The sequence below is a fragment of the Nansenia antarctica genome, assembly GCF_963989245.1.
Source record: "Nansenia antarctica genome assembly, chromosome: 5".
Classification (NCBI taxonomy): Eukaryota; Metazoa; Chordata; class Actinopteri; order Argentiniformes; family Microstomatidae; genus Nansenia; species Nansenia antarctica.
The window spans coordinates 49,859,603-49,874,385 of NC_137690.1; the positions used below are offsets into that span (position 1 = coordinate 49,859,603).

The 14,783-nt window shown below is 41.4% G+C and overlaps 1 protein-coding gene across 1 annotated transcript; it reads right to left on the reverse strand.

The window, feature by feature from the left end:
- Window positions 1-1,009: 1,009 nt before the first annotated feature.
- On the reverse strand, window positions 1,010-6,469 carry LOC308158820 (ras-related protein Rab-11A-like). Its single transcript, XM_080532524.1, has 5 exons — window positions 6,399-6,469; window positions 5,324-5,519; window positions 3,035-3,228; window positions 2,492-2,572; window positions 1,010-2,005 (listed from the first exon to the last, which is right to left on the reverse strand). Exons 1-5 carry the CDS (start codon window positions 6,436-6,438, stop codon window positions 1,869-1,871), a joined length of 648 nt encoding a protein of 215 aa, XP_080388650.1. The 5' UTR covers window positions 6,439-6,469; the 3' UTR covers window positions 1,010-1,868.
- Between the last annotated feature and the right edge of the window lie 8,314 nt (window positions 6,470-14,783).

Below are 14,783 nucleotides of genomic sequence, written 5' to 3' on the forward strand. Positions count from 1 at the left end.
TCAGAACTGCTACGTCCTACAGTGTTCACAAAAGGGTTCAACCGGACTGTTGCCGTGTCCCACTAACAACAATCTCATTCTACGTCATTCATTGTTCATTTCCTAAGTGGACTTCAGTGGTCATATTCCTAAACTAATCAAGCCTAGAATGTGAAACATGTTTTGCTAGATGCTGCATGAGTGAAAACGCATGGAGATTTCTGATTACATCCACGATGAACATATCCCATAAGATATGATTGTTTAGTGACGTTCTACGTGGTTTCAGAGTAATGTTAGTGTTCTGTATTCAGTCAAGAGTGTATCTGTATCATACGATAATGACACATACTGTATCACTACAACATGCAAAGCTGGTCCTAGCTGGCCACATTACTGTAAACAAAGTAACAAGGCTGTCTCACGTCTACATGTCAAGTTAACATTTGCCCTTTAGACCATGCAAACCTGATTTGTTGTTTAACAGATTTAATTTTTCAGAGTATCAATGTGTATTGAGGGTACGAATATCCAGCCTAGTTGTATAAACATAACTATGAGAAATATTCTGCTACATTTCAGCCTGATTAGTATGTACATAATGACATAATGAATTTGGGGCTCTGGGTGAGATTTAGTCGGCTATCAGCTGTGCTGCAGCACCACCAGCTTGTGTTGACGCTTGCGGCTCACACCAAAATAATAACTACAAAACCATAGACGACTTCTCCTATGCTTTGGATCGGCACGATCAGAAAACAATGCATTAACCATAATTGATCATCTTTTTATTTTTATTTGTTTTAAAGTGAGGCGGGGGCCTAGCTAAACAATGAACCAAGTTTGCACGGCCTTATCGATCGGCAAAGTCGAAACTCAGCCACTGCAGTGGTCCTATAGTGTAATTCTCGCTATAAATATCGACAGCAATCTGATCCAAATTGTCAAACACTGTCTACCGCAAGGGACCGCACACTTTTACACTGATACATCAGCTTGATACATCCAAGTGTTTGTAAAGCTACCAGTCTCTAACAGTACATTGCACTAAAGAGGGGGGGGGTTGCTAACCTAACTGGCGGGCAGGAGGGAGGTCGTCAATAGGAATAACACAACAGACCGTCCACGCCAGTGTGCTTTAAATACATACATTAGTAAATATGATACAATATGGAGAAGGTAGATCAAGAATAGACATAGGGTGGTAAATAAAAAAAACACACAGTAATTGAAGAATAGGACAGGGGGTAAAAAAAAAAGTATATAAAGAAAATCACATTCATATATTAAGACATTTGTGTGACGTCAGCGCATCTACAGTATTAAATCTAAAGTGATAAGAAATGCCTACAGGGCTGAATAGGCTCTTGGGAACAACTCCAGATGGTGACATCTCAGATCCCAACCCTGGGGAGAGGGGGGGGGGGGATAGGGGAGGTGGGGGGGGGATAGGGGAGGTGGGGGGGGGAGACTACCCCTGAATCCCTAATCAACGCTAGTCGCTGTCCCGAGGCACTTGTGTCAACCTGAGAGGATTGGATACGTCGGTGTAAGCAACATGAGGTCTAGTAGCACTGTAACTAGTAGCACTGTAACTAATAGCACTGTAACTGTCGTCTCACCCTCTGGTCGGCCGGGGATTACAACCGTTCAATCTATTTCCGATGTACACCAATGCACATGGGCGAGGGACGGAGGGTTGATTTAGGATTCAGGGAAAGTGGCTCTGCGGAGCTACAGCCTTGAAGCTACAGCTCCCCTTCACAGCACCATGGCAGTCTTATAGGAGGGAGGGGAGAGTAGGGGGAGGGGAAGGGGGGGTGGGGGGGGATCCTAGCAGGTATATGAGGTGGGGAGGCAGGGGGAGGGAGATGGGACACACGTCTAAGCTAGATGTTCTGACAGCACTGCATCTTTGGTTTGTTTTCGGTGGGCTGGACCTGGATGTTGACCACGTTGTTGCTAGGAGACATGTCGCTCTCCTGCCGCTCTGACATCTGCTTCTGAGAGACGATGCGGTAGATCTCTGACAGAGAGAGAAAGAGAGAGAAAACTGTGTCACATCAGGTCTGTCCAGGTACAACATACACCAATTCAAGATAGCAGAACCTGTGGCCTGCGGTGGTCCAATGGCCTAGCACCGCAGTCTACAGAGCACACATTATGCCCATGTCGGCATGTTTTGCCCACAAAATATAAAATAAAATATTAAAAATTAAAAGTTAGCAGATCCTGTCAGACACATGACAACAGACATGTCAGCTACAGTACAAAAGGACATCTGCTGTCAGGACTGCAGAATCACTCCCTATCTTCCGCCGTAGACTGAAAACCCATCTCTTCAGGCTACACCTTAACTGTCCCTCCTGAAACATCTACACCCCTGTACAGTTTCTCTACTGTTAATGTTAAAAATAAATAAGTAAATAAATTCTTCCTTCTTCTAGCACTACAACTGCCAATGGCCCCTGGCCTGAGCATAGCAAATGTACATCACAACACAACCCCCTACCTGTCAGAATGGTCTGGAAGGCCGTCTCCACGTTGGTGGAATCCAAGGCTGACGTCTCAAGGAAAGACAACCCGTTTTTCTCTGAGGGGACAATCACAACAACAACAAAAGAAAACAAGTCAGAACAGACTTCAGGCTTCCCTCGTGAAGGAATACAATTCACTCCTACCTGTGATGTACAAGGCCTCATTCTGTGTTATATTTGTATGTTTATAACATAACCTATACTGTAACAACATAACCGACTCTAACGACTCTAATAAAACCACATTTGAAACAAAACATCATCAGTGAGTGACTGCAGATCTCTTAACTGCCCCTCCTAAGACCTCTTCATATCCTCTACTGTAATATTTTTATTTATTTTTTATATTTTTTTTACTAATAATGAATTCTTCCTAGCATTATGACTGCCCTACCATAGATTACTTTTTTTTTTGCGATGACTGATGGATACAAATGTACTTGTTGTAAGTCGCTTTGGATAAAGGCATCTGCTAGATGCCAAAGCTGTAAATGTTAATGTAGTGTAATCTCTCTCACCAGCGAACGCCCGCGCCTCGTCGGTGGGCACGGCCCGGAGGTGGCGCAGGTCGCTCTTGTTGCCCACCAGCATGATGACGATGTTGCTGTCGGCGTGGTCCCTCAGCTCCTTCAGCCAGCGCTCCACGTTTTCATAGGTCAGGTGCTTGGCGATGTCATAGACCAGGAGGGCGCCCACCGCCCCTCTGTAGTACCTGGAGGAGGACGACATCACAATCACAATCAGAAACGCTTTTTTTAACATCCCAATGTACACAAGAGTACAATTCTATGGCTTAGGTTCCTCAACATTGGCATTGCAGCAAGATACAAAATCACAATAATAGAGTAGAGTACAATAAGTAAAGTAACGTGACTGAAGATCTAGGATGAATCAAAGCAAATCAAACCAAATGTTATTTGTCACTTATGTCACATCCAGTTGTAATTGACAGTGAGATGTTTTGGGGTCTTGCTCCACGCTCAACAACAGCAGTCCGCAACAATCAACGATTCAGTAATGAGGAATAAAAAGCGACAATAAAGTGACAATAGTACTTTAGCCAAGTATAGTAATCAACGCACCAATTAGATCTCCGACGTGATATTAAGGCATACAATAACATTTAATTAAAATTAAAATAGACATCTGAACATTACAGTAAAAACAGACCAGCATGATTTACCATCCCCCAGCACAACGCTGATCACACCGATCAAGCCAGCTGGAGGAGGAGTTGTACAATCTTATTGCGGCAGGCAGAAAATATCTCCTATAGCGCTCCTTAGTGCAACTGTGAGGATTAGGGCATCTTCTCCCATCTCCTTGCTGCTACCATTATGCATGTGATGAGCTTTTTTCTTTATTTTTACATATCTGTACATAGGCCTACCCCATTTTTTATATTAGTCTCTATATCTATATATACTGTATATATGTATAGGCCTACACCATACTGTACATAGCTACCTTAACTGTACATCGCTTACTGTTATCCATCTCTTGTACCTACTACCTACTGTACTTAACATACTGTAATTATCACTTCATAACTGCACATATCCCATATCATGTTCTGCACTATATCACTATTGCACTTCTGGTTAGACGCTAAACCACATTTCATTGTCTGGTACTTTACTCTGCAATGACAATAAAGTGTAATTGAATGTAATCTAATGTAGGCCCATGGCTGTTACGGCAGCATGAATAGGCCGTGGGGGATGTGCTGACATCGTGTTTCTTTGACTCTACTCTGCACTAGAGGGCTGTGGTCACACGCTGCTCGCTGCTGAAAAACATCTCAAGATCAATGTGCAATAATCAACCGTGCATGCGCTTCTCTAGAGACAGACTGGACCCACAAATATGATGTAGCCTAATTCATTAATTTGTTGGTACTAATAATAACCTCACTATCTGAATGGGAATTTGAAAGCGAAATCCACAGATACATACATAGATTATTATTATTAGAGATTATTTATTTGACGTAGTCTAGTGACGAAAAAATGCTTGCATCCTTTTCTCTGTCATACTGTTGACATTACATGCACACGTGTTACATCGCTATGCACATTTCCACTCTGTATGCAGTATGCCCAGAGCATACTGAGGCTATTATTTCTACAGTCATTACCATACATAATCTATCACTGGATACCGCCGTGCCGCGTAGGCCTAATGAGTTTCAACGGGACTCCAGAACAAGTGTCTTCCATGAAAAAGGGAAACAAGTCAACCCCGTTGTCCCCTTCCTTACCCTTGTCCCAGGCTATTGATAACGGCGCATACGAGCCTGGAATACCAAAGACCCAATCCTGGCCTTAGTGGGAGTGAATTTACAGAGCATAAGTATTTCCTATTATTGGATATCAGGTGATCACACATCTGCAAGGCGTAGCTCAGGATCAGAAAGGTGTACTGTGAGAGGAATTGGGGTAGGGGGGGGGGTGCTATGATTGATGCGCAATAAAGCCAATGGCCTGTTTTCAACACTATTTCTATTGGCCTAAATGAAGGCTAAGTTTGAGGCGTTGGGCCACCAGAACGAGACTACAACCCCCGCGGCTCTTTATTTGATTAGATATGAGAGGATTTGTGAGAATTAAGCAGTACACCATCTTGCCCTCAATAGATGTGGTGACATTTCCACAATATTGCTTACACCTGTCCAACTCATCTCCGTAGCCTGGGGGGGTAGGGGCTCAGGATTGATATGGGATTCAGGGCAAGAATAGCTCATGTTATCAAATGACATAGGGATGGTAAAGACCGCTCCCCTCGCCTTGCCCTCCTTCCATACTCACGCTGAGGTAATAGCCCGGTAGCGTTCCTGTCCAGCGGTGTCCCATATCTGAGCCTTCACCGTCTTCCCATCCACCTGGATACTGCGGGTGGCAAACTCCACCCCGATAGTGCTTTTACTCTCCAAGTTAAACTCATTACGAGTAAAACGGGAGAGCAGGTTACTCTTCCCTACACCTGAGTCTCCGATCAGGACCACTGAAACACACAATGGAGATCAGTTAAAACAATGTAAATCCAACACGTCTACACTGAACCTAAATGGCATTCATCAGCAGCCTAGTACTAGTAGCCTATGTCATACAGACATTGTCCCTTTGGCAGGCATCCATATGAAATATTTGATCAACTGCTTAAATATCAAGGACAATGACATAGATTAATATCTAGGCTAACTTGTTGAACTGGGCACAGACAAAAATAAATGAACAGACTTAGTACTAATTGTAGCTGCAACAAAAACTGTCAGAAAAAAAGCTAGCCATCAACATAGCAGGCCTCTGTGACATTTTGTACAAATTCAATTAGCAAGCAAACGGATATTATTTTCAACAGTTGACTATAATTGCTTGGCAACTGTTTTGTTGAAAAGGGCTGAGATAGGTAGCTAGCTACAGCCCAGGCAAAAATAGTAAGTAAGTAAGCTAGTGTCTAGCTACCCAGCTACAACCTTGATAAACACACACATCAACCCCCCCCTGTAGCCAGCTAGCTATGATGTCAGCTTGTCTGGGACAAACAGCACAGCTAGTTAGCTATGGAATGACATCCTTCCATCTCCTTTACTAGCTACAATCCTATTTCAACTGTAATGTAGATAGTTAGCTACCTACGTCCATTAGCTATATATCAGCACGTCCATTACATTATTGTGATAAACCTGATATGTTGACCTATTAAGCTTGGTGATTTACAAACTAGTTACACAAGTCAAGTAAGAAGAGGGTGACAGCTAGCTAAGGTTATCTCTATATGTTAGCTAGATAACGTAGCTAGCTAGCTTTGTTGGCTGGCTTGACAATGACAGTAGCTAACCTAGCTGGCTAATGTTATCAGATAGCAATACTTGAATTTTACCTTTAAATAGATAATCATATTCATCATCTCTGGTTCCCATTTTCTAACTGATCAATATCACAATATCCCCGTTGTACAGTTTGCTTAAAGTAGGCGATTTAGCTTGTTAGCAAGGGATTTTCAAAGCCTCCTAACGGACCGCAACAGCGACTAGTTTTAGTACTTCCGGGAATTTTGTTGTGACGTTAGCTGCCTGTCAGCTGGGGGTGCGTTCGTAAATTTGCTCTGTAAATTTGATCAGCACTCATGGAATGCCTCTCGTCCAATCAAATTACTCGGTCGCTCTATGACGTTGTTCCCAGTGTGCGCTCCGGCGCTCTCAGAGCAATTTTACGAACGCACCCTGGGCGTCAGCTCCGACGGATTCGGTCTGATCTTTCGCAAGATCTTGGCCAATATAATGTACACATATCGCATTATTGATACACAATCAAGAACTATTCTTCCCACAACCAAAGGATACCAAAACCTACAACTCTTCTTGGTACTTATATTATATGGTATTTCTTTATCGCGGAGGCGGTCATGAGGTTCTATGGTGTAATGGTTAGCACTTTGGACTCTGAATCCAGCGATCCGAGTTCAAATCTCGGTAGAACCTACGTTTTACGGTTTTAACCGTCTCAAAGTTATGTTGGCCGTTGTAGCCAGCTAATTGTGGAAATGACATTAGACCTGACAGCAAAACACCAGAACATGGAGTTTTTAAATATCTCGATCCATTCTTATTTGACCAGACCTTAGTTTATTTGTTTATAATAGTGTAGTTCACACCCACTATAATCTTGGAACCCAGTATCTTGAGATTACACCCACCCCAGTCAAACCCTGGGACTGAAGTAATAGGCTAATATTTCTCATATGAAATTCTTAATTGTTACAAATAGATCTGAAATCTGAAAAAAGATCTGCCGAAGATTTACATACCATCTCATCTGTGAAACAGTGGAGGGGGTGCTATGGTTTGGGCATGTATAGCTGATGTTACTGCTGACAGCAGCAGGAGAATGTATTCTTAAGTGTAAGAAACATCTTGTCTGCTCAAGTACAAGCAAATACCTCGAAATTCATTGGATGGCACTTCATCATCCAGTAAGACAATGACCCTAAAGATAGCAGCTAGGGAGTTCTTCAGGGTCAAAGGGCGGAAAGTTCTTGACTGGCCATGTCAATCTTTAAACTTTTGATTGAAATCCAATTGAACATGCATTTCATTTAAGAATGTAGGCAAAAATACCTCAAAACAACTGAAGATATCTGCAGTCCTGGCAGAATCACCAGAGAATATATCCAGCGTCTGGTGGGATCAAAGGGTCGCAGACTTAAGGGAGTTATTGCATGCAAAGGATTGTCAACTGAATACTAAACCTGAGCACTGTATTTGGACATTACATGATTTTTCACCAATAGCTTACTTTTGGAGCCCTGAAATAGAGTATGTTTGAAAAAAATATATAATTGAAAAATATAATCTATTATATTGCCTATAGAACACTCTGGGAAAATGGAACAACTATAAGACGACCACGGCACTAGGTGGCAGAAACACACTGCACTTTGATCACACATAAGACATACAAATAGAGACATAAGATATGGCTTCTTTTCATTATGAGCTAAAGTGATACCTTAAGGTATAAAGTCAGACAAATAAATATATATATATATATTTGACAGATTTGGATTTTATTCCAAGATTTTATTTCAAGATATTTGTTTCCTACTTGTGTCCCTTTTTTCAACCAAATCAGGGGGGTATTCCATCATGTCACTAAAGGAAAATTCACACTTATTTTGATATTTAAGTCTCGTCGTGAGACTTACAAATAAGGCTGAATTTTTTGTATAAATCTTGCGGGATTTATCAAAATAAGCCTGGATTGTCCTTTAGCAACGTTGATGGAATACCCTCCAAGAATACCTATAACGTTTCTTCCTGTTACTTTCACGCATGGTGCCCCAGCAGCCCCAATTTTATGACACCAGCTAACCTTATGCCTTTACCAGACAATGACAACACACATAGCAGAGCAGCTTGACCTCACACCTGTTTAGACAGCCTTGTCTGGTCACTGAACCAGTAAACACCCATTTCTCCTTAGGCGGATGGGGTTGATTATCATATATTTTCTCGAAATCTCAGTTTTAGATTTACTTACTTACTTTACTTACTACTTACTTCCTAAGAGATTTATACATCTTATATAAAAAATATATGGATTACACATTTCCACCATATTCCAACTAAATATTTGGTAAAAAAAAACTAACAAAAAAACAACAACAAAAAACATGTTTTTTTTATGATTTATATAAGATTTCCGGATTTGCTATGGAATGTTATCATCAGTTTTATTAAATCTGGAAAAGTGTAAATCTCTGAAATTGGTCATCCAGATTTAAGATTTCAATTAAATATATAGGCTAATGATAAATTATATACTTTTTTTCAGGATAGATCATTTATGAATTAAATATTAATGTTCTGTTTGAAATCTTAAACAAATGTAATAAAACATTACAAATAAATCATTACATTTTTGCTAAATATTTATTTTAAAACACAGATTTAAAATGTTATAAATATTGAAATCTATCTGTAAATTAAATCTGCTAAGAGGGGGACATATTTATTTTGATTAGATGTATCAATATTGTTAAACTTTACAATCTGCACTCATACAACCTCTCTAGAATGGGAGGTGAGTAGTACTCAGAGGGGGATGGATGTGTGGTGCGGTCTGCTCTCGACACTCGTCAGGTCAGAGCAACCCGGTGCGCGAAATAGACGGGTTCCCCCATTTCATCACTACCAAAATGGCGGAGCACAGGATCGGGTCGGCATTATGAAGAGCTGGATAGAATATATTTTCTTTCAAGCTATCAACACATAATTCAATAGTGACAGTATATGGTAATGCAAGTGTGCTTTTGAACAATTAGTGCCGAAGTTGTCCGAGGGGTCATATCGCATTTACAACTGGTGTAAGTATGATACAGCGACTTATCGCTACCGTTATTTCCTGAGGATTTGATAGGCTTATCTAAAGCGTAACCAGTCAGTGCAAAAGCATGGGTCCCATATGGAGCGATATGTGGGCGCTGGCAGCGGTCCCTAAAACTTAATATGGTTGTCAGTGTGGATTTATTCATATTTTCATAGCATATACACTTTGCATGTTATACTTTTGGAGCCCTGAATCAGGACTGCATTTTGGGGGGTTAGATTATAATCAACCGATCCTGCTGCGTGATATGTTCCCTGGCCAGCTGGCACAGCTACTGGTTTCCTGACGTTGATAGTGTGTCGCTATGTGCCACAGGTTGCTATCATGAAGTAATAAGCAGAATTAGTATTACTTCGCATTATTCCAGGTGTGCTGTAGCAGGCGGTGACACTATCGTGGTGCGGACACCGATGTGAAGCGGCCAATGACCGATCGGTTAACCATCAACAACCTCGCATTGATTAATTTATATTCCACAATTTATAGTCACGAGTGTCCGGGTTATAATTGGCTTGGAATGTCTTCAGTGCGGTGTGCCATGGCTTAAAATAACGCAAAATACTGTTCTCTGTCGGAGGATAATTTAGGCTGTTGAGAGGCACATGTGTCACTTCTGCCTGACAGTCATACGAAGTTACGTCGGACGAAGCCTAGTCAAGATCGTAGACAAATATATCATGCTTCTTCGTAAATGTTGAGTTATGTTTGATTGTTTTCTAAAACATTATTTGTTTTGATTGAAATGACTTCTTTACTGATTTGCTGCTGATTCAAGATAGGATTACGTCACACTCACACCAATGCTTGTAAACACAAGGAGAGAAAAACAACATTCGGTAGCAATAAGACAAATAGGGTTAGGGTCTGGTGTATAGTAAGGTCATTCTTCTGTATAACTAATAATGAGTAGCCTATTACAATTACAAGCCAATTACAAGCCTATTACAATGTTTGTTGCAATATGTAGGCATATATATATATATACTGTATATATATATATATATATATATATATATATATATATATATATATATATATTAGGGATGTCCCGATCCCATTTTTTCACTACCGATACCGATACCTGGGCTTCAGGTATCTGCGATACCGATCCGATATTTGTATTTATTGTTTTACTCCTGAATAATAACAAATACTTCCCCAGTATATAGTCCACAACAACAGTTGGCTATTAAAGACTGCCAGCCTTTATTCAAGCAACAAAAACAGTACTCTGCAGTACTCAGTGACCAACTGGTTTAAAGGTAAAACTATTTAAACAGCAGCATTCCGCATTGTAGAAAAAAAAGAGTTACTGTCTGATTTCTAGTTTTAGTGCCTTCAGGTTTTTATTCTAATTATCTTCTCTTACAAATGGCAAATCAATTATCGGACCCTTTTTAAAAGTGTAGCCAGAGACGCCCCCTGGGGGCCATTCCACTAAAGGTGGATCAGTATAGCTGCGATATAAATAAATGCGGCGCTCAGGCAAAAGCAAGGGCTGTGTGTTTATCTAATTACGTGTAGTTATGTGTTGATGTTCCATCAGCATGTTGTGATGTTATAAAAACGGAGTTAGACGTTCCAACTTCCTAGCGATGTTCCACTGTTAGCCACTAGCTGTTAGCAGCGTTTGTTGTTGTTTGATCAGTCACTTTTCTCCTGTCGCATTCCCATTTGGTGCACCAACATTCAAATACTCGTGTCGTCTTGACATTTTTTCCGATTTCAATGTATGACGCATCATTTGAAAGCTTACCATCTGTAGTTTGTAAATAACCGAAAGATTACTTAAGCAAATGGTTTATGATTTCACCAGCTGGCATTATGACATTGTCAGACTCATTACACACAGGTAGCTACTAGCCAACTCTCATGCATGTTTTTTGATTGATTGAAAACTTTATTAGAAGATTTGCAGAAGTAGGTACATGAAAGTACATATTACATACAAGGTCAACTAACAGGATAAAAACCCAAGAAAGCCACTGGCTTATTTCAATTGGGGTCCTTGATACTCAATTAATCGTTACATGTAAGACAGACAAAAAACGAGTACTATCTACAAGATAATACAGACAAATAACTAGTACTATCTACAAGATAAACATACATCCAACATGGGAAGAACAATACAACAAAACATAAGGTATGTACAGCGGGTAGGACAGGTGGGGACATACACCACAGGTGGGGGCGGGGGACAAAACACAAAGTATGTACAGTGGGTAGTTCGGGCAGGGGGACAGACATATAATATGTACAATGGGTAGTTCGGGCGGGGGGACAAAACAACAAGTATGTACAGTGTGTGGTCATGGTGGGGGGGGGGACTGACTACTACTGTTGTCATCACGTGAGTGACACGCCAGATCGCGAGCCCCAGATCGCTGCCTATTTTTCTTTCTGGTGCGATCTGCGATCCAGCATTCAGGACCAATATCGCAGCGATATGCGATATCAATATCGGATCGGGACATCCCTAATATATATATATAATTATTATATGGAGTTGGTCATAGTGTGCTGAGCAGAGGAAGCTGTAGCCTATGACAAACAGATGTGGCTGTTGATATGAAGTAGCCATAGCCTGAGCTGAGTCAAGTAGCTGAAACACTTTTCTTGAATCTGGCTAGCTTTGAATATTGCAAAGAACTGAGCTTTTGGCTGTATTGTGTCATGACTGTCATGAGAGGTATTTTAGAGGTGTTTTAGAGGTGACACATCAGGAGAGACAAGTCTGTTCATATCGTATATGGAAGGTTGACAGGAACACACGCCAACACAACCCTGTGATTTCAAAACCTCAAGCGTGCATACCAGAGATGTGTGTTTACCTCTGAAAGTGAGCTGAATAAGTCCAGGCTCTATTGCAGCCTATCAACATTCTAGGCTACATTTTGGTTCAACTACCTATTCACTAGTTCTCATTGTCAGAATTGAACACAAATACAGGTGTTATTTTAAGAAAGTCTATTGTTCATATTCAATAATTGATTGATGATTTGTAAACGCATGATGATGGGCAAAAGGAATGTCATGTTTGGGCACATTTTTACAGATGGAATGTTATGGTTAAAGATACTCGAAATAAAAACACTGTCATCACACGTGTGTGCAAGAAGAACTCATACCAAAACAGTCTGCAGTACCGTGTACCATCCTTGTACTGCCTCTGCACAGAGTTTGATGTGGAGCACCAGGAGCTGGAGGGTGGGAGAGATCAAAGGGCCAGACGGTGTCTGTCTCGGGGAGCGTAGCTGATTGAAGACACCAGGTAGAACCAATAACTCTGGCCCTGGCCAGACAGACCCAAGGTTTATACCTGTCATGCAACCAGAGACTAAAGGCTGCTCCGAACCTCCTCTCTTTGCGTGCACAGCAGGCAGGAGGCAGCTGAGACACTGATGGGTTTCAAAGGCACATAATAACCAAAGATAACCCAAAGGCACATAACCGAATCAGAGATGTGAGGCAGGGATTAGGAAAGGGTAGTGAGGGAAAGGAAAGGTTATCCAGAGAGAACCAGATGAGCAATCTGTGAGAGAGTGAACATGTAAAATGGAGGATATATGCCTTTAAAGTGCCATGTGAGTTTGTTTGATGTAGATCGCTGATTCAGAAATGTGCATATACTCTCTGTTCAAGGAGTTCAGAGAGTAAGAAACAATAGGGCTTGTGAAGAGAGCTTGCTTTAGATTTGCCAAGATGAAAATGTAACAAGCTCGCAGGGACCCAGGAAATTCAAACCAATAACATTCACTGCTAAGTTCGGACCAGAGTAGACTTAAGGCTATTCATCTGAAGTGCAAATAGCTGGATGTCTCCTGTGGTGTTGGTGGGTGGGCGTCTGTTATTTCACTCAGTATAATATGGCTGACTCTGGGTGGGCTGTGTGGTCTCATAGGGTTCATGTAGCATTATAGCACTAGTCTAAGGCCCTGGCCCCTGACCAGCCTCAGTCTGTATAGAAAGGGTTGATAGTTAGTGCCAAATTCAGAAACACAAGGGGGATGACATGTCATTTCTATCTTCACAGTGACTATGGGAGGCTGTGAGACAAAAGAGGCTGTCAGACAGTTCTTTCTGAGTCATCTGTTAACTCCGTTAACTTTACTCTGAGGAACCTTTTGACCGATTCACTAGGCCTAGACAATTCCTTGCAATAACATTACAGACCATTCATGTCACAGTCACAATAGCAGAATATGGATGTCATGACCTTTATCAAGAATGAGCTCTGATTAAATTCCCCTACTATAATTGAAATTTTTACTGTGACGAAACGAACAGAAATTCAATGAATGCCCTGCGGCCTGAAACAGAATGCAGGAGAAAAACGGTAACGTGTTACGAAATATAAAGCCTATGCTAATCTCTCCTCCTCTGCTCGCCTCAGTTTCTCGTAATACACTGAAAAGGGAAGCTTATTAGGTGATATAAGGTGAAACTAATTGGTCAGAGCTTCAAGGCACATGCTCCGAAGCAAAGAGCCAAGAAAGAAAAAAGGGGTCAAGATAAAAACAAAACAAAAACACATTCAAGTAAACCTGTCTTACACCTAGCTTTTGGTCTCTTGAAAGGTATACACTCTCTGAAGGATGCCAACCAGGGAATTATAATATCAAGTAAGGATTGGGAAGGGAGGATGAGGGAGACTGTTTCCTGGTTGATTATCCCCCCAGGGTAGGGCTGGGAGTCCAATCAGTCTCTCTGGTCTGGTACTCCTACCCTGGCTATGGCTGATACCGCTGAGACAAACCGAACCGCCACATCTGGCTACATACATGTGGTTTTCGATAATATCCTGCCCTAGTCATTTCTTCACTATGAAGAATCAGTATTCTTGATATTGCTGGGTACAGCAATGCTTGGTATTTCTAGGTACATAGGCTAGGGCCAATAGATTAGTCCCAATCCTAGACTAGAGTAGCCTAGTATGATCTAGACCAGGACTACGTTTAGGCCTAATCTGTGTCTGGGGGAAACTGCCCCTTAGGGCTGGTTTCATGGATGCGGATTAAGCCTAATCATAGACTAAAAAGCATCCTCAATGGAGATTTTCCATTGCAAGTGTGATTTAATCCCGGACTAGGTTTAGGCTTAAACCTTGTTTGTGAAACTGCCCCATAAAGTTGAACTTTTGGAATGATAAGCACGCTTAAACGCTGTATTTAGTAGTTGATAGACCGTGGCTGTGCAGGGAGACCTGCCTGCACGTCAGTTTGGCAGAGTGCTTTGTTTATTAAAACCCTGCTGTTCTTCAAGCTGGCACATCACATCTGCATAAGCAGACTTATTTAGCAAGGTTTGCTCATGCGCTCACACCTAATTAAGAAACCCTCCTACAAACAGTTTTCTCACTCATTACCCGATAGCA